We start from the raw sequence: 24835 nt of genomic DNA, 5'->3' as shown, positions 1-24835 counted from the left end.
ATAGGTTATTTAATCAGTACCAAAAATTAACTGTCCATTTCTAGTGCATCTATTTATAATTCAGGGAAAAAAAATGCTATGCTGCTTATTTTCCTTCTGGTCTGCAACTAATTGTTTTCTTTTTGTTCTGGAGGCATGGTCATGAGCACACATAGGATCTAGCATTCAGTAATACCAGCAAAAGTAATACTGGTGCAAAACATTATAAACTAGACTGCCCAATACTTTTAAGTGCAAGTGATTTTACCATATTGAATATGGATGTTTTGTTGATTTATATTGATGAGAATTTTCTGTCTCCCAGCAGATTGTTATTATCAGCTGTCACTGGTGTTATTGTCATATACAATTTTCTATTGAATATTAGGCATCAATAGAGACTACTTTCTACTGTATACAAAGCTATTTTACACTCTGATGGCATATGAATGTAAAATAGCTATATTCCTCTTCTTTCTAGGTGGTTTACAATATTTTCAATTTTCTGGTAAGTCACAACAAAGTCCACAGAGAAACAAACCAAACTGAAATAAAAAATTCATAAATCTTAAGGACTTCCCAACATATTTATATTTATACAGGGTTGTAGAAGCCATACACTGTTTCCTATCAATCAAGCAGTGATCCAGGTTTTCAGCCTTATAGCTACACTGAAGAGCTACATTTGCAGAATAGATATTAGCAATGAGTTTTAGTATAGCTGAAAATAAATATACAGCTTATATTCAGCAATGAAATGAAGCTGCAGTTAACTGTGAGTTACTAAGTAAGATTAGTTCTCAAGATGTAATCTTTACAGATTCTTTGTCAGATTGATTTAGGCAGGCACAGCTCACTATTCTGAAGCATGCATCTCTATTTCCATTAAAAAATGTAGGGGAATCAAATTGGCAAGAGGCAACACTAATTCCATGCCACCACCCTAAAACAGAATTGCTTCAGAATATTCGGAAAGACTCATAGTTGAAAGGAACAGAGGCTGCAGAAAAAGCTCAAGCACATAGTTACAACAATAACAAAGCAATTAATCTATGCCATGCAAGCACTTAGGCGTAAGGCTAAAAACAAGAGAGTAAAACACAAAAAGTTGTTTTAAATGTGCAGTATCGGTTCCCCTTTGGATAGTCGAATTTGCTAGATTTTTGCCTTGGTTCCCACTGCTATCTGGCAGCCACCACACCAACAGCAAGTGGCTCCCTCCAGCGACAAAGCTCCTGCTGCTCCCGGGCCTGAGCATCACCTGCCAGAGGGAGCAGCATCCACCACCAGCCGGGCTGGGATCTTGGGTCTGCTTCCAAACCTGAGCCTGGCCAGTCTTGAAAGCTGCCGTAACACTACAAAAGTACAATAAACTACAGGAAATACCAGATGATTAGAACACATCTGTGTATTGGATGTCTAGAGAAATATATCCTGGGCGTGGGTGACAGTGTACCAGATCCTGCACCTTTAAAACTTGAAAAAACAAGTAAAAAAACAGTCACCTAAACCTGCACTACGGCATATTAATAAAAATGTATATATTGGAAAAGGCTAAATATATATATTGGAATATATATATTTAAAAAGAGAGATATAACGAATATTTGACATTTCATTCTACAGCACGTAGGAACAACTAACATACGTGCCTTAGAATTCTTACAAATGTATTGGTGTCATTAGAATTTAGGTATCTCTTTACATGGGCCATATTCATATCTCAGTCATACTGGCATAAACCTGAACGATTTCCATTATCTGTTGACTATGGAACTGCTCTGGTTTAAACCAGTGTAACTGAGATAATTTAGCCTTTTGATTCATCAGTTTAGCAACAATACTATTTTTAAGCTGGTCATTAAAATTTTCTAGTATTCTACCAAGAAGTATTCAACATATACAAGGATATAAGCTATAATGTAGTGTACATTGTCAAGCTTAATTAGCACAAAATGTTATTTTGCTCAATACATTGAAATAAAACTAAGTTTAGTTTATTTTGCTGAATGACTTGAAATGGAGACTAGATTTAGGTCTAATAAGGTGGTGTTTTCAAGCAAGAAAATAAGCATAACATTTTCCTCTCCTCCTTTTTGATCTAAGAAAGTTGTATTTATCAGTCCTATATGTATTATGTAACAGGATATAATTTTCTCTATTTTGTAATACTTGTTTTGTTGTCCTTTATGACATTATAATTTCAAAATTTAGTAATTTTATTTCTTTGGTTCCTAACAACCTAGAAAAACCACAATGTACCAAGAATAGCATATTGCAAAGTTTATCAGACTGACCGCCAGCTGGAGGGACAACTTGGTCAAGTAATTTCATGCTCGTTTTCTTCCATATTTTCTTTATAACTGCTCTAAGTTCTTCATTTGCTTGCTCTAGGTTACCTGTGGCAATGAAATAGAAAAATGGAGGATGGACATTATGTTTCAATCAGCTGCAATGAATGATCCTTTGGATATTAATTAGCTGTATACAAACAGAGACTGTGATAAGGCAGCTTTGCAGCAAGCCTAAGCTACAAATCAAGTCTGGAGCACTGCAGAGGTCCAACTTAATTTATGGATCTTGGCTCTACTCTGGCACTGCTTAATACCTTCCATTTAGATTGTGCAGAAAGTGATGACTTGCTCTTTACAAGCCACTTCTTTCTTGATCCAAAGCTGAGCCTTCTTTTGTTTAATAATATTAATTACTCAGTTGTACAGGCCTGAAAGTTCAGACTACTGACCACTGTCAGTTTTTCATGTCTTGCAGTGCCCACCTAAACCACACCGATGCTTGAGGGTGCTTAATCAAATCAGTTTGCTATTGGCAGTGGAACTCAAACACTGCTGAGAATAGCAGAAGACATGGAACAGAAAGTAGCAAAAGATGGTAAAATAATGAATAAAATGTATGAAAATAGAAAGAAAATTCCTTGAAACCTATCACTATTTTTAAAAACTTTCCCCTCTTTTAGGCAAATGACAGAAACCCATTCACTCCGGTCAGAACTGGCCTTGACCAAACTGGGGATGTTGCTCTCAAGTGTGCAGAAGTTGCAGTTGCACAAATGTGGGGTCCAGGGCACCAAGTTAAAGAGCGGTGAGGAAGAAGAATCTTGGTTGGACAGAAAGGGGAACTCATTTGTTCCTTGCAGCAGAACTCCTGTTAATGCCACTGCTACATATATTTATCAGACCAGATAAAAGCATACAATAATTTCTCAGATTCTTTGGGCTCTGGTCTCACTATCCCTTTCATTTTCTAGCAAATCATTCCCAGCCACAGTGAATACAACCCATGATCCAAAAACAAACCAAACCCAGTGAGGCAAGGCGGCCTTACTCATCTCCAACAAAATGAATACATTGTAGCTTTTCCTCATTATACTTTGTGGAAAGTGTAGTAAAAGCTTTACAACCAAGAAACTTACCTTCTGTTTTTATCTTTAGAGCAGTCCTAACCAGAGCAAACAAAGTAGCATTGAACATGACGGTTCCATCACTATTTAGTGGCATATTCATGGCTACTAACCTCTGTAAATGAGAAAAACAAAACAAATGTCGATGCAGCTTTGTTTGGAAAACACTTCCTATAATGTTAATTTCTGAAAAGCTGATGTATTAAAAGAATAATATAAAAATTATCCATAAAAATTATATAAGCCTGCAAAAAAATTGGAGTCTTCCACTCCAGCTGCGTACAATAACCACCCAATATTTCTTCTTTCTGATATTAATCACATGGATGCTTATAAAGAAGCTAAAACTGTCTGGTAGCTTGCATGAGCCATTTATTGAGTTAATTTGCAAACACTAAAGCCCAGTCCTTGACTACGACTGTAGGTCACACTATGGAAGTATTCAGGACAAACACAGTTTTTTAAGAGCATGGACTCCAGGTGCAGTCACCTTCCAGGTTCCTCCAGCCTCATGCTCCATGAAGAACCGCAGCAGCAGGTCTGTCATGTATTTCTCAGGCAACTCTCCAGTGATGCTGTGCACCTCCTATGCTGTCTACACTGAATTACTGTGAAAGGGGCTTTCCTCTCTTGGTTAGTCCGTGTCTGCATTAGTGTTCATCTTTTAGAGCAGTATCTCTCTGATGCTGTCTGTCAGAAGAACTGTGTTTAATCTATCAAAACATTTTTGTGATGTCTGACTTGGATTTTCTTCTAGTTTAAAAGCATTACTCAACTGGATAATTTATCTTAATGTACATACATAGGTTTGCTTTAAGTATGCCTTGTGGCATTCCGTTTGAACCTGGTTTTTTATACATCAACTTAACTATTTATAGAACAGGTATAAAAGAAATCCAAATGACAGTGATATTGTAACAATCCTTTAATTAAAAGGCTTGATCTTATTCCTACTGAAATTGCTAAAACCATAATATCCATAGCTCTGAAGTTCTCAAATAATTTTTCATCTCCTTCGTGTTGCTTTTCAGCTTTTATATTAAAATGCAATTAATCTGCATCAAAATTACACATTGTACCTGACAAATTCTCAATCATTTAAAATTCCCTTTAATTTTCAGTCTTCTCACTCACTGCTACGTACTGCATTGCACACTGTTCCTCACTTCAGTTTGGTTTATCATCCTGCAGTCCCCACCCTTCAATCTCATTTCTATGTTTCATGTGCAGCAAACTTCTCATGAATGTGACTGCAAAAGTACTGTATCAAAACTCAGTTGTTAATTAAAGTTATCAGCCACCCTTTTCTCCCTGGGATTGAAGAAATCAGAAATGTCACTGTGTTGAAGTAGTCTTATATGTGACACTGGGTCACCAGAAATGCTGGGGTGAGGAAGTTTATATCTGTGTCAACAATAGACTAATGACAGATTTACAGACTGACTCCTTTCATTTTGATGCTCTGTGAAGAATTTTACATTGATGGTAACTACTCAAATGAGAACACTGAAAGAAATGACACTAATTTACTGGTTTAAGCCTGCAAAAGAACAGGAAAAGTTCAGAGTGAAGGAGACCTTGTGAACAGACTAGGATTCCTGCGTTTATGTGACACACATCAGGCAGAATTGAATGAATTAACTCTCAGAGAAACCTAGAAAGAAAATAGGGTAAGACATACCTTGCAGGCCACTCGGTGAGGGCATAATTTGCCAAAACCAAGTGGTGGCTGAATGCGTCTCAGTAAGGTAACCACATCAAGATGCTTTATCCTTCCCCTAGAACCAACACACATCAGTTACCAAACATAGATCCATTCCCAAAGAATATACTATGCTCTGCTTTTACTGTTTTTACCAGATAAATCTTACCAGAGGGATGATCTCACTTACTTTGCTTCAGGGTCATATTCGGACCATATCCTTTTGAACTCATCCAAATGATGGGGACCCAGAATAGACCAGTCACGTGTCAAATAATCAAAATTATCCATAATGACAGCCACAAATAAGTTTATAATCTAAAAAAGGAATTAAGAACAGTCTGCCCTAGTTATTTTGAATTTTAAAATATTCATTAAATAGAACTATAAGGTATCAGGTTAAGAACCCCAAAAAAAAAGATAAATTGACCTCACAAATTATTTTTGTCAAATACCATCAAATACCACAGAAAATACTTGATAAACATTTAACTGACGAACTGGAACTCTGTCAAGTAATGATATGACAAGAGTGTGATTCTGTCTTTGAGTACTCAGTCTTTGACATAGGCTGTAACACTGTTTTGTTTCCCTTCCTTGATTTGCCACGTCTCACTACATCAAATCAAAGAATGGATCGATACATGTATGACAGTGCAGATCGCAGGAAACAGGTTTTGTATTGACAGGGTTCAATGTATTGACAATACGTCTTCTGCATACTTTTGTTAACACAGAAGATGATGCACAACAGAACATGTATGTTTACATTAGCTCACAGAATTCTGTTCAACCACAGTCCTTTGGCAAGGAGAACAGTACTGTGAACAGAACAAATCAATCAGCTTAGATGAGACAGCTGCAATGAGGAAAAACGTATTTCAAATATTATTTTACAGCAAATAATCCATTATGCCATGGCTTAGGAAGAAGGGTTATTGTTCACATCTCATGTGCCACAGATAGAGCACACTTATAGGTACATTAATCCAAATCTGTTTAGTTTAAATAATACAGATAGCATTACTAGTAAGTCAAAGAAATTGCAGTTTTATTATTAATGAATATTTAATGATACTATGAAGAAGTCCATGAAATAATAGCTGATGAAAAGACTGTTAACTTAGCCTTCAAATGTATAGCAAACCACTCCTGCATACATGTAGTCAGAAGAACATCTTGCACATGAGAATTCAGACCCATAGAACAGTTTGGGTTGAAGGGACCTTCAAAGTTCATCCAAGTCCAGTCCCCTTGCAATGAGCAGGGACATCATCAACCAGATCAGGTTGCTCAGAGCCCCATCCAGCCTGGCCTTGAATGTCTCCAGGGATGGGGCACCTATAATACCACCTCTCTGGGCAACCTATTTCAGTATTTCACCACCCTGACTGTAAAAATCAGTATAAGATACAGAATTTAGGACTGTGTATGGAAAAATATAACCTTGCAAAAATATTTTAGATATGGGGTTTTCAATTGTTCTCTGAACCCACTAGCCTTTTAGTTCAGAAGAAAGTCAAATTGCTAAAGCTCATTTCTGTTGACAAGCACAAGCTAGACTCACCAAAAATGCACAAAGCATATAAAAACTGATAAAATAAATGATGGCAAAATTGCTTCCACATGTGTATTCTTCCCCTGGATTATAATCGGATTCTGGATCACAGCGTTTTCCAGGCAAACATGCCAGCATTATTTCCTGCCAGGCTTCTCCAGTTGCACACCTTTGCAAGATCATGAAGAGAAATTAATTATTATTTGATCAAAATGGAGTAAAGATGTATTTAGGTGTTAAGTTATGATAAAAAGATTGGAGCTGTACAAGTAAAAAAGTGAAGACAGACCATGAACTTCTCAGAGCAGGAACTAATTTAAAAAATACGGAACATGTTTCAGAAATTACAAGCATAGGTCTGACAATAGACACATTCTATAAGGTAGACTGACACACCATAAAGGCTTGGATGTAAAAATCTGAACCCCAAACTGTGGTTTACAAGTTAATATTTTTTGCAGTGGACCTGCTGTGTACAAAAGCTGTGGTGTGTATGAAAACCTGTTATAAAAGTTGAAAGTATCTATTTGTGAAAGATGAGTTGCCCTTTCATGAGTGTGGTTGAAGAAATGCTTGTCTCTCACTTGTGCTGTTGAATTTTTTGCATAGCTGGGTAATGCCTGTGTACAGACTAACTATTTCAGATATTTAAAAGACAACTACATATTGATGACATTTTTGGCTGTGTTCATTTCCTAGTTTCAAAGGCAGAAGTCTTTATATGCATAAAGCGACTGAGATCTCACTGGATGATGATCCTGAGCTCAGGTAAGGGATGAGCTGCCAGTTTTGCCAACCAGAGTAGTAAGGATGCACAGGAGCCAAGCGGAGTTACAGAGTCACAGGCAAGAGAACTCTCGAGGCTGTCACTTTTAGAGGCATCCCTTTTTCATGTCATTCCCTCTCCTTGCTCCAGGACATTTTGAAGCACTCCTGGCAAATGTTTACCCTCTTCTTAAGCTCTTTAGTGATGGAGATCCCATAATCTCCCTACATCAAGATTTAGCTGTCTTTGCCATCAGAAAGTTTTGCCTGCTGCTTATCTGATATTTCCCTTCTGCAGCTTACACTCTCTATTTCTTGTGATTTCTTCAGCAAATGCAAATTTATTTCTTTATGTTTACAACAACTTTTCATTTATTCAAACTCTCATGCTAGCTGTGCTTCTAAAGAGTACAGTAAGGGCACAGTCTTTTTCACTTTTCCCAACACCTACATGGTGATGTGAGGGCAGATCATATTCAGGCTCTACCTCAAGACAATAACCTCATAGATGAGATGTTTCACAACATCTGTAATGAGTTTAGGTCTGTATCACTTAATTAGAACCCTGCTGTGCCAACAGACACTCAGGACAGAGCCACAGAGCGTATGTTCTTGTTATGCTAAATTGCTTCTCGCTTGCAAACACACTTTGAACAAATCCATGGTCCAAGAGCTACAGACATTTTTCATAGATCAATTAGATGGGATGCATTGCCAGAGTTAAGGTTTACTTACCTGAAGAGAAGCAGCACAGCTTGGGGGAAAGTCTGAAAATTGTTGTTTCTGTTTATTTGGTTGTTGTCCCTCATGGCCACTTTTCCAAATACCTACAGTAAAACAGGATTTTGAGTTTGATCCTAGTGACCTGTACTGTCAGGAGCTGTAGGTCTTGCAGTCTAAACTTGCTTCAGTGTGTATGACAAACACTTCTACAAATACACATTTTTTACTCTCTTTAGACTTTCCTGATAATGATGCAAATGGAGTAAATTTATCACAAGATAATTCTTAATAAATTAACGCAGCATCAATAAACCATTATAATACTAATACACACTCATGGTGAGAAAATATTTGTTTTAAAGTAGCACCTAGAGTCCTTTATTGATATTAAAGCCCTACTCAGCTAAATATTGTACATACTTGTAGTAAGAAATAATTGCTGCCCTGAAAACCTCAAATCTAAATAAAGAGAGATGGAAAGATGGAAACCAAAGCACAGAGAGTCTGAGCACCCTGTCTCAGCCAGAGATGGAAATGAGTTCTGTTCCTCAAAATTAAATTGCAGTTCCTTGGCCACAAGACCATTCTTTTTTCCTCAGTATATTTCTATCCTCTTAAAATGCAGTAAAGGCTGTTACTAGAGAAAATAAAACCATTATGCTCTGTACACATGCTGCTGGACTGCAAGGGCGTTAAGTTGTTTTTGGATAAATGATGAAGAAAAAAAATCAAGAAGCAAAACCACTCTCCATAGTGTATTTCTTCTGTTCATCTAATTTGGACCTCCCTTTGTGTTGATTTGAAGAACTTTACAACTTTGAAAACAAAAGAAAACATCTGTAGAGTTTTATGGAATGCAGAATTATCCCAAGGCCCCATGAGAAAAAAAAAATAAATAAAATAAAATAAAATATAAAATAAAATAAAATAAAATAAAATAAAATAAAATAAAATAAAATAAAATAAAATAAAATAAAATAAAATAAAATAAAATAAAATAAAATAAAATAAAAATCTGCAGCCTAAATTCAGGACACCTATCAGGAACTTCTTCCAAAGTGCTGATGGTCACCCAGCCATGCTCCTCAGGCACCTCCTTAGAGAAGCACTAAATCTTGTGTGTGGCACAGAGACGACCATGCAACTCAAACCATGCTCCCAAACACAGTTCCACGCTCGGTGCCTTCACTGCTGCTGTTCTGCAACCTCTGAGTCCCCCTCAAACAGCCCCCTGTCCTCACACTGGAAATGGCCCAGCAGGAAGAATGTTAGGAAGTTTCCTGCCAGGTTTCTCCTATCTGGCCATCTCTAATTACTGCGACTGGAGAACTGGTTGTGCCCTCCAGCACTGCTGCTGGTGTGAGGAGTGGCGCCTCCATCCCAACAGCACTTTGACCACTTACCAAATGCCTTTCTGTGCTTGTACATCTTGCACAGATATCCTACTCTTGATTAACAACAGGCTCAGCTTTGCCTAAACCTGCAGCTAGTTTTTTTTCACTAGTTCTATTATTTTACTAAGGGAAATACTTAAAAAAAAAAAAAAAAGTTTTAATGCTTGATTGCCAGAACAAGTCTATAGTTTAAAAAAAAAATCATACATTATTTCATACATTCATGCATAGGAATACACTTCACAGTACATGGAAGAGAAGTTGCTCCTTTCAGTACACCAGAATACTATAAACTCACACCAAGTTCTTCTCTTGCATCTTTTTGGATTTTCTGATTACTAAAATCACAGCCAAAATAAGATTTTTACATTACCCTGAAAGCTCTGCTTTATATGTATAGCACTACTATGCAAGGAATGTTTCAATAAGCACCTTAGTAAACAAGTTTCAGAGTAGCCAACACTGTACTTTAATACTAAAAAAAATCTATAATTACCTGCATTCCAATGACAGCATAGATGAAGAACAGCATGGCTATCAGAAGGGCAACGTAAGGCAGAGCCTAGAAACAGGACAGGTGCATTGTCTTTTAATAATTTCACATCTTAATTTCAATTTCCATTTACAAAACTAATTTCTCTGTACAATACAGGATTTTACAAGTTTTTTCTTCCTATGCAAGTGCTTAAAATGTTATTACCCATCACTCTTAATATTCTGCTGCATACAACAAACAGAAGCTTCATTACATTTTAAATTATTTCTGCCAGAATTCCAGGGGAAAGAATAATCTTTAGCAGTTTTAAATGTTATTTTCATTACTGGTTCTGACAACACAAATATACTTCCTTCTATACAGTTAGAGTTCCATTAACTTCAAATGCATCAGAGTTTTCAGGAGCAAGGATTCAAGTATCTGTTTGTTACAGTTACAAAATCAGTTTTCTGTTAAACAGTAGATTAAATTCCTCTTCACAGTCATCTAATGAAATGTGTGGAAGTATGAGATCTGTGTATGTAAAACCTATCCTATCCCTTTTAGATACACCAAATATTTTTTTTTTTTATGAAGTACTGTAGAAATTTCATGGCAACAGCTAATATTAAATGACAAAGAACAACCCTTCAACTCACTGAAGTAACTGGTGAAGTTTATTTTGGCATTAGCATGCAAATGTATTTAAATATGTCATTACTGATAGCAAGAATTTCAAAAGAAAGGTTTTTTGCACTCAACAGGGTATTGCTTCATAAAATTTGGTGTATAAATGGCTATAATTATAAAGCAATTTAGAAAAAATTTTGCTAACCTGAAATGACTTAATAAATGTCCACAGTAAAGTTCTGATTCCTTCTCCTCTGCTGAGCAGCTTCACCAACCTCATCACCCGGAAGAGACGGAAAAAAGTGATGGAGATTCTAGCGCTGTCTTCAGAGTTCTGAAGAGCATCATGGAGAAGTCAAACCAAATAAAAACTCAAACATGCAACACTTCCAGAAAAACAACATCAAATGCAAAGGTGGAAGAGGTAAGATTTGAAAATGTATCTTGAAGGCCTTTTCACCTTGATAAGCATGATATGAAAGGAAAAATTACATGCTAAAAACACAGGACCTGTAGAAATGCTTCACACATCACATGCATTTCCAAGTTTTCTGGTTTGTTAATAAGGACCATATTGGGTTTGTTTGTAGTAGACTTCAATAGTACATTGACAATGGATGCAAACCACTGCATAACACCTTTGTAGTAAGACAGTTATGAAAAATACAGAAAAAAAACAAAATTGGTGGAAAATAGACATGGTAAAAAGAATAAACTCAAGTAGAGGTAAAACCACTGGGGTCAGCTTACTAATCTTACCCCAGACTCATCAGTTGTGACTGTTTCAGTTGGCTTTGGCTTTAAGAAATTAAGAACATTAAACATTAAAATCAAAGAAAAGATTAAAAAAAATCAGCTTAACCATAAACAGAAAGAAGAACATTTTTCATTTCTAAATGTAAAAGAACATCTTTCAACTCAATATACTTCCTAAACAAATCGTTAACACCCTATTAAAACCTTTCCTTTAGCATTTTATGTTGGCTGACTCATACTAAAATCTGCTGGTATAAACATGATTAAAAGAGTCTATAGAAAATAAATACAAAATAAAATATCTGGTCCTATGTAAGCCAAACCAAATTAGCCATTGACTTCCACAGGTGGTATGAAATTGTAGCTGTAAGCCTAAGTAAAACTCAAGAACAAAGCTTTGGGGTTAAACTAGGCTTTCAAGATCCCTTTTCTCCTGTGCTCTTTTTGAAGATTGATTACTCCATCACGGGGATCTAACCACAATCAAGTAATTGTGGTTTCTATCATACCAGGAGCTTCCCTTAAAGCCAAGTAATTCACTTGAGTTAACTCAGTGATGAAACTTTACAGCACTAGAATGACATTAGATCCCAGTGATGGGTCTTAGTCTCTTTCCTATAGTATCCTCCTTTTAAAGGGGCACCTTTCAACAACTATTGTCACATAAAGCAGCAATAACCATGATGCATCTTCAGTGCTGCTTCCAACACATTGTGGATGCATCGCACATGATCAGTGCTGTGCTGGAGTAAAATCTCAAGTATTGACATCACCCAAGCTAAGACTTGGGGAGAAGAAAGGGAAAAGAGAGAAGCTGATTCTGCTGAAAATACTGGCAGTGTATTATACAAATATACTATGGTTAAAAAAACAAAACAAAACAAAAAAAAAAAACAGTACCTTGTTAAAATTAGATCATTAATGGTATTTATTAAAATACTAATTGTTTTGTCTAAAGGTATGAGAAGGGGAATATTAGGTAAAAACAACTGTTCCTTCAGCTACATGCAGTCTACATATTTATATGTTACTGCCCTGCCAGGATACCAGTGTTTTCTGAAACAGAGAGTTTTAAAATTATTTAAGGGATTATTACTGAATTGATGCATTAAAATTAACCAAATCCCAGGTCTCCTCATTAGACTTCAGTAAAGAGAGCATTTATAAAATACACAAAAAAAATGTGCTGCCAGGGAAAGACAGCTGCTGCACTAGAAATTCCCTGCATATGTCAACAATTTGAAATAAAAATCATCAAAATACAGATTAAGGAGAAATTCATAGTCACAAACATCGTAAATGGCAAAATATCACACAACATGGAAACAGTCTTGTAAAGCTGTCTACCTACATCAACCAAAAACCTGTACTAGTGTACACAGACCCACATTGCTATTGACTTTTTGGTACAGAAAACATTCATTTTTATCTGAAAACTGCAGAAGACAAAGCCTGAAATGTTGTTTCAATCTCTGGTGACTGACTCATGCTGAGCTTGATACTGTCTTAATCAGTGAGCAAATTCCTTAATTAGCAGTCAGTATTCTGTATAATCAAAAATTAGATTACATATTTGACAGAAACAGAAGAGATTAAATTACAGTATCATCACAAAAAGACAATTAAAAAAAAAAATTGTAAAATGTTGGATTTTGCATATGGGCTTTTTTCCCGTTAGCTTTTACAAGAGAAGGATTGGGCCCCAAATAAGCTAGAACAGTGTTAGGATAGCAATACGTAATGGGATACATAAGAACAGAACAAGGATACTTTAGTCCTACAGATTTTTATTTAATTGCTTTCCAAAATAAAAAAGTAATGAGGAATATACATTATGATTTGGTTATTAAAAAACCCTGACAAAAAGAAAAGTCAGTAACCCCCCTTTTTTATATATACCTGTCTTAATAATTACTTAATTCTCACAAGAGACAAGATGGTCAAAATCATGTGAACAGTCCCACTGCAGGTGCTCAGGAATGACACAACTTTTGTTTTTGTCTGAAGGGCACCGAATACACTGGTGTACGCACAGGACTGTGCACGCACACTCCTCTCAAAAAACACTCTTTCTCAGCTGCTTTAGACTAAGCAGCCCCTAACCGTCTGTCTGTGATGGCTGATCTGCTGTTGCGGGGAAGTGTTAGGACATCGTATGCAAGAGATTAGAAATTATGGACCCTGGAAAGACCAGGCCAGGACTGAAAAAGGAAAACACCCTCTTCATAAAAAGCGAATTGTACAAAAATACGAAAGTGAAGATAGATGCTAAAAATAAACAATGAAAATGAACTCTTGATACCAGGGGATTTTTTTTTTTCATACTGGAGCTGAAAACATTCAACTTCTGCCCATCACTGGCCAAACATTTTGGGTACTGACATTTTAAAGTGAGCGTATCTGATTTTTTACCCTCTCTGGCATTTCCCTCTGATAATATGGCAGCTTGTTTTATATTACTAATTATAATGAATCATAATGAAGCTAATATAATGATATAAAGAAAACACTATTCACATTTATTTACAAAGGAAATACTCATCTAAGAGACAAAGTTAGTTAACATTTATGTATGTCCATCCAGCATGAAATAAGATCAAGATCTGGAAAACTAAGATTAAGGTAACACAATCTTCAGTAACAATAACAGGCAGACTGACAATAACAGAGAAAAATCTGTTTTCTACAGATGAGGAAAAAACATATACTACCCAAAGACATAGTCTTATTTGCAACTTCAGTAATATTGCTTGGCATGTACACACATAAGTAGGTGGCACATTATGTACATTTATGGAAAGTATTAGAAAAGACTTGAGATTGAGGAGAGAGCAAGCTGAGCAGAGTGTCTCTTTGGATGATAGTTGCTGAGGATGCAAATAAAACATTTCCTTTGGTCAGGCAATCTACCTACAACCTCCTCTTTCCCCTCACCTTCCACCAACCATTCCAATCCTACTTGTGTCCCAAACGCTTGGGGACTGGCTGGTCATTATTATGACCATTATTAGTCCCCAGTGGGACTACGCAATTCCTAACAGGACACATGCGCTTTCTGGGATTACTGCTGGCAGTCTGGTGATGAGCACAGCTGGAATGAATGAACAGCTTCTGCCTGGCTAACAGGTGCACTGCAATGAGGTAAATGAGGACAGAGACTGGCTTAATTATTTTACCTTTTCTGCCAGCCATGTGACAGCTACACTGAGAGACTAGTTCAGCAAAGTGCTTCCCAAACTATGTAATTTTAAGCCAATTCTTAAATATTTCAAGTAGACAGCAACGTGGTTTTCTAGATTAATCAAAATTCAGCACAGCACCTTTCTTTCCCGAACCCCAGCCCTCAAAAAAAAAAATTAATCAATAATCAACCCAAATTTCTGACTCAATGATTAAAATGTTTGCAATCTCCTACCAATTTTGGTCAAGCATTTATTACTGCTTATGGAAAAGTTTAGCACATTTCCCAAACAGTGACTCTTCAGTACACTCTTCATATCACGACAGAAGTTCCAAATAAGCATCCTAACTCAAAAAAGCTTCAATGTCAAAACTGTGAATAGTGTGAAACAGATTGCACCATGCATTGAAAGCAAACTGTAGCTCTGTGTTTATGACAAAATAAACTTCATAAAAAACAGTGGATATTAGTACACAGTGCTGGTCACAGGTTTCTTTTATACGGATTGTGCCAAAGGGTATGAGAACATGCCAAAACACACAAGCACATAGTGATGATGTAATCATGATTACAAATACAAAAGGAAACATCTGAAGGACAAATACGTATGATGACAATAACATATATAGGAAAGCATTCAGGTTGCCAAAATATCTCCAGAAATGTGTAGTGTGTGTGGGTGTCTGTATGCATATATGTATATACCTATGTGATTTGTTCAGAGAGTAATTACTGGAACTCAAATGTGCTAGCAAGTAATATTCCTCATAGTCTTATCAGCACTCTCTCTATTCCCTGTTCAATATGAACCAAATGCCCATGTACACAATTTAGTAAAAATTTTGAATCTATGTGAAGAACCCCAGAGTAGAATAAAAAAGTATATTTTCCCTTGGAAAAGATGTATTTAAAACTCTCACGTTCATAACTAACATGTTGATAGCATAGGGTATGATAACTAATATATATTCAGTTGCGCAATAAGTAACTAAATTATTTGTATTAACACCTTCATAAAAGCAGCTCACAAATTTACTTCTATTTCCAAATTAAATATTGCAACACAGTGTAGATTTCATATTAATGAAAACAAAGCCATATGAAAATGTTGGCTTAAGGATATGTGAGAAAAATAGAGATATATTTGCAAAAATCCACACAATGTATTACCAGTATTCAAAAATATGAATTACTAGCAATAAAACATAAATTTAAACATACAATACTGATAGATAAAGTGGGATTCAAACTGAATTGAACTGCTTTTGTTCAAAATTGGAATCCAGAATCTCTTATGGGAGGTAGATATGAGGTTTTCAATCTGCTCCTCCACACAAGCAAGATCAGCTCTGCCATCAGTTCCAATGAGGAGAGTGGGCAGTACCTAAATACAGGCACCAGCCCTCCCACCACACGCACAATGGGCAGTCTAGTCAAAGAGCATCCCACTGTTGGCAAGGCAACAGTACACAGTGGATAGGGCTGGAATGGTAATAACAGCACTCCTTCTTGCCAAGTGGCCCAATATGCAATTCTGGTTTGGTGAGAGACTTTTTGGTGTGTGACACCACTACTAAGCACTGTTAGTTGTTACGGTAGTGTGAGCATCGAATAAGCCTCACGTGTCTACAGTGGTGATCCAAGACACAGGTTTTCCTGAGGGGCTCAGGAAGAAGATGTCAATGCTGTTCCTTTAAGCCCTGTTTCAGCAAGGAACTTGAATTCTACTTAACTTCATGCATAAAATGAGTCCCATAGGGACTGCATTAAACATTTGCACAAAAGAGGGAAGTGAACTCTCCATTATTTTTCTCGACATTTTGGCAGCACACGAATGGCAAAATAAACTTAAATTAAAAATGTGAATTAAAGCCTCTGTAACTACTACTGTAATAATGTGATCATGCCTTTGAAGTCATCAAGTGCTGGTCATCCAAATGGTTTCTGAGCTGATGAATAAGATAGTTTCTATACAGACAGGCCAGATTGAAGTTTGTCTGTTACTTCCATTTAAGAAGTTACTTGTTTATTCAGAATTTATTTCCAATTTATTGATCTCCCATCGTCTTAATTTATATAAGACCATCTCCCAGAATAGACTCACCACATCTTTTATCTCACAATCACTACTCTGCTTTTGTAATTGAAAAGGAACCATTTTTATGACCAGACAAGATCTAGTGTGTCATGTGAAACTTTTTGAAAACAAAAGGTTACAAAATCCAAAAGTAATTATGAAGGTTTTAGTCGTGTTTTTAATTTTTTTTATTGCTATGCCATATATATTTACTTATACATACTTGCCTCTAAAAATTTCTAAAAATAAAATGAACATGAAAACCAATTAGGTACATAAAATAAGAATTGGTTAAAGGAAGGGATATTAAATGACAGAGTCAATTAAAGAAGCAATCATAGAAAATAGAGTATTGCCAAAATATATGTTGCTCTGAGGTGGTTCATTTCTGGACCTGGTCACTGATCCAGTCCCTGAGGATGCAGAGCAGTCCTGTAAATTGCTGAACACATTAAACACTCATTTCCAAAGCACCAAAAATATTCAAAACACAGTAATTTCCTGGACTATAAGTGAATGGGAGGTTACTGGATCAGAAGAACCAGTCTCAGGGCACCATATATATTATTATAAAACTTCTAAAAAATAAGAAAAGGAACAACAAAATGAAGAGATGACATTTAATTTCCAGAATTTAATACTGAAATCAAGGTGAAATGTAACTAGAAAGTCCAGCCCATGCTTGTGAAAAAACGGGTCAGATACAAACCTGTTATATACTAGAAGAACTTGCTGGCCTTTGGAAATAGTCAAAATCTACATAGTTAGACTATCAGAATGATGCTGAGCTGTTTCTACAGCATGAAGCAATTATATATGCAACTCTATAAGAATGTTTAGTTCATCTTGATTACATTATTTTAGGTATTCACTTTCTTTCAAGACTCCTTTTACATTGATCAACTAAGATGGCTGTACTTGTGCAGTTACAACTGCAACCAGATGTGATCTGACATTACCGCCAGCAGTTTACACTGTTTCAGATCGCCCCTCAAACAAGGCTGAGCTTTCCCAGTTTAAGAAGTTTCTATTGTGGGAATTTTTTCACAGGTGCCATCTCAATCATGCTTGAAATCTCATTGAAAACAGAGTCTGGTCAGCATCTTAGCAGAGCTGTAGATTTCCCAGGATCATGGTCAGCGCTAGATAAAAAGCATCGGGGGAATGGCACAATTCAGAATGCCAAAAAATATTAAGACAAAGGTCCTAATATACCAAATTTGAATTCTAGATATTCACACAAAACTAATGGAGTAGGAATAATTCAGTAGAATCAAACTAATAAAAGTAATAAAAATCTAAGAAATTTTCCTGGACACGCTGCATTTTTCACTGTTTTATGTTGAAAATGGGAAATCAAGCCCAGAAACATATAGAAACTCTGATACATTAATGACTTGCACAAACAAAGCACAAAAAAGTGGAAAAGACCAGGAACAGACAATACTTAGTACACAGATAGTTTGCTGTGCAGTACCAGAAGACACCAAAGACAGGCCTTTTGCTAGTGAGTGTAGCATGAAAAACTAAGAAATGCCAGTGCCAGTCGCTGACTGAGGTGTGCACTTTTCCTGAAGAAAAGTATCTCCAGAACGTTCTCAAGGTGACTGTGTGGTTTACTAAAATGACAGTGTTCTTCACAGCTGAAAGCTCAGCAGTGACCACTTACAAGCAATGCTGTCAAATTAACACTGCCCATACAGTGTCAAATACGGAGTTAAATACAGGGACATCTTCTGTGATCACAGAAGTACATTTGAGCTGATCTTCAACCTCTTCACAATCAAGCACATTTTGCAGTTCTTACGGAAAGCTATTTGAAATGATTGGTCTTTTTACATTCCTCAAATATTATGCTTATCTACACCAGTAATACTGTGAATGGAAATAGTGGGAAAATTGTAAATATTTGAGCTGAAAATTTAAAGGGAACTTTTCTGGGGGAAAAAAAAAAAATAGAGGCAGCTTTTAAGAATCTGCTCTGTGAACTGTAACTACACTTTGAGAAATGTCTCAGTGGGACAATGCAGCTCTGTGCTGACTGACCCTCCCTGCCAACTCAGGTTCCTTCAGCTCACAGATAGATGGGTCCATTGCCTGCTGAGAACTGAGCAAAATCAGCCTGAAATCCAAGGGGCAAACCAAGGTCCTTGTACTCACACATTATCACCTCATTCCTCTAGTGTTCTTTCCAATAATGCAAACAGCTATGAGATTCTCATAGTTTAACATAAAACCAGGATGGAATGGTAAAGTGAATCTGCCTTCAAATTATTTTCATCATGTTTACTCTTTGAGATGGCAGTGTAGAATTTGCAGCTTTATAAAGAAATTTCAGCTCTTTAATGAGGGCTAATAGACTCTGTGTATGCTTGAAGGTATTCTGCCATCTTAAAAAAATAGATAAAGGAATACATTTGTTTTCTACATTTGGTTGAAATGCATTTATAATAGGTATTACTATGCTTACCAGACAAACTAAAACCAAAGATGATTTAAAACTATGTAGATCACCGTGTCCCAACAGTAGCTCCTGCCACTAATTGGTGGTGTTTGTGCCAACGCTAACACGCTCTGAAGAGAGCGTGGGATGGGTACAGTACAACAAGGATTTCCTTTGGCAGCAGCCTCGTCCACTGCCATCTGCCCTACCACGGCCCACGCTACTGCCAGGACTTCGTGCTTAGCACCTCATCCAGCCAGCTGTGAAGTCCCCAAACTCCTGCATAAGCACAGCCCACAGCGCTGTGGGGATGAGAGGGGCTGTGGGTGAAGGCTGCTTAAGCTCACAGAGATGCCAAAAGAAACCCTCACCAAACCACGGCCTCAGTCAAGACCAGCCTGACAAATCCAAGCTCCTAGCAGGTGTTCTGCTGATCTGAACAATGCACTGAAAGCCAAAAGCTCTCTTCTAGACAAATCATAGTTAAGAATTATGCATTTCCTTTTTTTTTGTCCCATGTTCCTAGGCAACTTTATTATCCTCATATTCACAGTTCCAAAATCAAGGTACTATTTAAATAGCAGAAAGAGTATTATTTATGCTATTGACTGGAGGAATGTGACCCTAAGAATGGGGTTCCTGACAGGAACTGCTTTGGAAAATAAATATTAAAATGTGTTTTCTCTGAAAAAAATGTTTCAATTAAATGGTAATGATATGCCCAGGATGGATTTGCTTCCCCAAAATATGATAGAGATATTGCAACTTAAATATTCACCACTGAAAAGTATTTATTCAAATTTAGAAGTAAAAAAAAATATGCATATTAAATATCCCTACTGAAAAGAAACCATTTGAGCAAGTAATAAAATCCACCGGGGCAGGGGGGGAAAGAAGTCTAGCAAGTAGCTTACTAAAACAAATTTAAGAAAAAATGAATGTTATTAGGCAGCTCATAAACTGTGACCACTGTACAAAAATATGGAAGCTAAATAGAATACTAAGCAATTATTTGTACCTACAGTTTTCTCTGTTTAATCTGTTCTTTGAGAAAGGGAAAATATGTGAATGTTGGGGATCTCCTTCGTTCTGGCTACTTCTGGATAACAGCTCTCAGAACGGTGAGCAGGTGAGATCTCCAGCAGGTGGAATTCGCTGGGCTCAGCCACTGAGCCTGTGAGCTCCGGCTGGGGAGGATCCAAGTCTCACCTCTGCAGTCTCCCTTCTTAAGGTCTCAAGAAGCATTAGAGAAAAGAGGGACTTTCCTCTGAAATTTTATTTTGACTAGTTAAACAAAAGAACATGTAAGTATGGAAGCACTTCCATATCTACTACAGAACTGGTATTCATTTTTGTGATAAAGCTTTCATTAAAATCATCAAGTCAGATGGAAAACAGGCAAAAATTAGTATTTCCCTATTTTTTCTTTGGAAAAGGATACTTCTTTTGCCCATCAGTCAAAATTTGGGTAAAAAGATGAAATTTTCCATGTACTTTAAGAGTAATTCAGATTTCAAAACATTTACTGCAGGACCAGTAAAGCAAAAGGAATAGGAAAAAAACATCCACAACATTCTATTTTCCACAGCACGGAAAGCCTTACTTTCTCTATGTACCTTTCTTCTGCTACCTCATGAAATACAAATGCTAACGTCACTCTAAGGAATAAAACTCCCACAGAAAAAAAAAAAAAAAATTGTTAAACTGAGCCACTGAAACAACTTACAGAATCTTCAATTATCTTGGTCAAGCTACCTACAAAAATCATTTTGTTTCAAGTAAAATAGTAAGAGAGACTTCGTTCCTTTTTTTATACATAAAATGTGTTAAATATTTTCTGTACATATGTAGAAAAAGATAATTTTCATGTCTTACTGCTGTGTGCGTGTGCAACTACGCGGGTATATAGTTTTCTAATAACAGCTTGTACAAACATCTGTATCAGTGTTTCAGTCTTTGACTTCAGGATAAAACATACTTTTCTTAAAAAGGATTTGGGAGGTTAAAATTTACATTTTCTGTATTTCTTGATGACAGCAATTACTTTTTAGTGCATGAATAGTTGCTACTTACATTAACTTCTGTTATAGCAATATCAACGACGCTACCAACAACAATTAAGGCATCAAAAGTGTTCCATGCATCAGTGAAATAGTGCTGTTAGGACAAGCATTCAGCAGAAAGAGAGCAAGAGAAAAACACAAACAGAAAAAGAGAAGAAAAGGACAGTGTTATAACACAGAAACGCTCTAGGCTTTTCTGATGTACCACTATACAATCTAATCTTTCCCTTTAATAGCTAAAAAAAATTGGTAGAGAAAAAGGCTATTTATTTCCCATATCAACATAATTGACCTATGACTGGCCTGTACTCAAACTTTAGAAACATCAGATCAAAATCTGTGACTTGTCCAGATGATGGAAATAGTGGGGAGACAGAGAAAGAGAAGTAGGGACTGGGGAAAGTAAGCTGGGGTATACTCACATCAGCTTCACTGAGAACGACGTCTACTATGCTGCCAATAACGATGAGGGAGTCAAACGTATTCCAGGCATCACTAAAATAGCCCTGAACAGAGCAGGCAGGGTGCAAACGTTTGTGATTACACATGAAATGTCAAATATTTGCATACTTCTGTTTAGTTTTGCATAAACAGAAATCAGTTAAACAAAACCTGTGGTCTAATGAGAAAACAAAATGAAACAAACAATATTGCCTACTGAAGGAAAAGCAACATATATGTGCATGTGTGTGTATATATATATACTTCATATATATACATGTACAGACACACACACAGACACGCACACACACACGCAGTACACATGCATAGCACACCATCATAGAAGCACAATGTTGGCAAGCAAGCCATCATCCAAAACTAGTTTTGGACTTCTAGTGAGGCTGAAAAGTTCTAACATATACACCCTAACAAGCAAGACAAAATCCTTTTAATAATATTTCTACATGACCAAGCCAATTGAAACCTCCTCAACATTGATGACTTTACGATAGTCCTCTCTAAGTGACTGCTAAAACTATTCAAAGGCTCAAAGCTCATCACTGGTTAATTGTGCATAATTATTAACATGGAACGGTGTATAAATATTAGAGAACTGATTTAATCTTCTGTTCTAAGTTTAATATAGAAATCCGCATTACACTCACAGTTGGGGCCTGATTCTGTAACCAGTGAAGTTAGTGCTAGGAACCACAGTAATTTGAACAATTTCTTAATGCTTTTAATGCAGCCAGTCCAATGCCTGAAAATTCATTTTCATAAATTGCTTAGTCACACTTCTGACATTTTATGTCTTTAAATATATTCCCTATTTGTGTCACATGCTTTGATTCTTTGCAATTAATAATCAATTTGAGTCTTGGGGCAAAAGCCAATGGTCATGGATTTGGCCTCCTAAGCAAATGTATCCATTTCTAAAGAGCTCCTGCACAATTCCCTATTGCTCCCTCTTTATTCATCCTGCTTCACAAAAACAAGCCATTCCCAAAGTTTCTACTAAACATCAAGCTGAACCACCTCAACGACACGGACATTTGTAATCCTAAAGAGATGAGCAGTTGCCAACTAAAGGTGGGGAGCTACTCTTGTAATATTCTTCCTGGTCATTCCTATTCCTTATTTTTCTCATGTAAAAGTAGGATCTTTCCTGACTTTAAAATAGCAATTTTTAAATAGATACATAGATTTTTAAATAGATACATAAAATAAGAGACTACTGGCAAACAGCAAACAGATAATCAGCACAATCCTGAGGTGTGCTATCCATCTTCCTTTACAACAGGAACCCAAAAAGGTTCTCCAAATAAAGGTTAATTTCAGCTACAGAAAAAATGACTTCACTAGACACACTACAATATAAAGCACTGAAATAACAAATTCACGTTTTGATTCAATATAGCTAAAATACTTTACACATTTATTTATTTTATGAAACCTTTTCCATCAGTATAGACAAATATTGTTCAAAGTAATATGTAAAGCAAAAGCATACAATAAACAAAAAAAAACTAAGAGAAAATAAAGATGGTTTTGGAAAAGGGAGGAATGGACAAGTCACAGCAAATAAACATCATGCAAATAAGTTGTTTTCACCACTGCAATGACCCAAGATCAATTCACTTACTAGCCATCTTTCCTTTTTTCTTACAAAAATCTGATGTAAAATGACATGGAAAATCATTACAAGTTTAAGTAACAGCTAGCTATCATGAAGCTGTACATATGGTATGTGTTGACATATTATTTTAGATTGCATAGCTGTATTTTATTTTGTACTGTACTAAACCATGCTAAGTAACAGATTTTAGCAAATGTGAGGAACAGTGTGAAGAAAAAAGGCCTGCTCTTTTAACTTACGTTATGAAAAATTTGTTCATTGAGAAATGCTGAAGGATAAAATCACAAATCCTGGGGAATATGTAGCCATAGAAAATTAACAGCAAAATATGTTCCTATAAATCTACGACATAAATATTTTAGTGCTCTTGGAAAGTTTAGGGTCTCGTTCTGCAAAATACTGTGTGTTCCAATCTTCCAGTCAAGAAGTGTGCCAGACACTCAGCATCACCTTTGATATCTATCACTTATCCAAGTTTTGTGTATTTCACAGCTGTCTGCAGTACCTTGGTTTTAAACAACACAATATCATAGTAAGAGTAAAAATAATTTATAGTAGCCTTAAGTTTGCATGACTAGCATAATCAAAAGATCACCATTTTCACAGGATTTTTGTGAACATATTAAGGGGACACTGTCAAGCAAATGAGATAAAAACTAACGCGTTTTTATCTACTCTTATTTTTACAGAGTGAGTAATGGAGTTTTTATTTTACGCTTTGAGTGTCTTTGAAATAACTTTTTAAATGCACAAAATTAATAAATTGTCCATTCTGCCAGACTAGACTAAGAAACCCGCCAGTGATACAAACATAGTGGTAACGAATGAGTCTTTCCTCATGGACCCTAAAGCAAAGCATTTAGCGGGGTTTCAGATTGTCCCTATCATTATTAAATCTTAATAGGAGTTAAAGCAATTAATTGTTTTTTCAGCATGTATCTACTGTAAAATTTTGATTACTAAGACATTCACATTCTGCTTGAGACTGCTGGCTGATTTGCAGTTATTAATGAACTAAGTAATATGCGTTGCAAATAGGTATTTTGTTAAGGAGTATAGGACCATTAAAATAGTTAAAATCTTCAAGTAACAGAAACAATCTTAAAGATATTTAACTCCCTTCCCTTCCTGATAATTAATCTCTGCCAAAAGTCTGAATAATATCATGGCCTCTTAATCACATCCTCCTAATTAACAAAGTTTAAGATGTTCTGCTTCTTATAAGGGAAAGAAATTCGGGAAATAACCTTTTACTGACAGTGTCTGCCCTTCAAACTCTCAGGGTTCAGATCCAGTGATCTCTTACAGTAAAAGCATCCGATCAGATAGAAAGCATGTTGCAACAGAGTTAAAACTCAAATTGTACAAAGTATTAATACTGAGACCAGCATTAAGACATGGCATTTGATAACGAGTAGGAAGCTCATAATACAAATGGAGTACTGTGATTTATACACTCATGATCAGATCGCTATATTTTGCATTAGCTGCTATTTCTGACTACAGTCACAAGTGCATGGAGAACCATACAAGGATTCACAATCTTCTTTCAAAGAGCAGATGATAAAATGCAGCAAACTCTCCTGAAACTTCA

General features: G+C 36.2%; 1 protein-coding gene across 12 annotated transcripts in view; it reads right to left on the bottom strand.

Moving 5' to 3' along the window:
* Positions 1-24835, bottom strand: part of CACNA1D (calcium voltage-gated channel subunit alpha1 D) — a 176501-nt gene that overhangs the window by 28266 nt on the left and 123400 nt on the right. For 5 of the 12 annotated variants that reach the window (XM_082059732.1, XM_082059737.1, XM_082059739.1 and 2 more), the window contains 11 exons: positions 21587-21670; positions 21175-21258; positions 11404-11442; positions 10850-10978; positions 10036-10101; positions 8158-8249; positions 6667-6826; positions 5290-5417; positions 5079-5175; positions 3410-3512; positions 2277-2378 (listed from right to left, as the gene is read on the bottom strand). In XM_082059732.1, the coding sequence (XP_081915858.1) occupies positions 2277-2378; positions 3410-3512; positions 5079-5175; positions 5290-5417; positions 6667-6826; positions 8158-8249; positions 10036-10101; positions 10850-10978; positions 11404-11442; positions 21175-21258; positions 21587-21670 (1084 nt within the window). The remainder of the gene's footprint in view (positions 1-2276; positions 2379-3409; positions 3513-5078; positions 5176-5289; positions 5418-6666; positions 6827-8157; positions 8250-10035; positions 10102-10849; positions 10979-11403; positions 11443-21174; positions 21259-21586; positions 21671-24835) is intronic. The other 7 variants (XM_082059742.1, XM_082059733.1, XM_082059735.1 and 4 more) reach the window with 4 other exon arrangements.

Source organism: Streptopelia decaocto, assembly GCF_964273445.1.
Source record: "Streptopelia decaocto genome assembly, chromosome: 8".
Lineage (NCBI taxonomy): Eukaryota > Metazoa > Chordata > Aves > Columbiformes > Columbidae > Streptopelia > Streptopelia decaocto.
The sequence above is the reverse complement of the archived record's forward strand: the minus strand, read 5'-3'. Positions and strand labels throughout refer to the sequence as shown.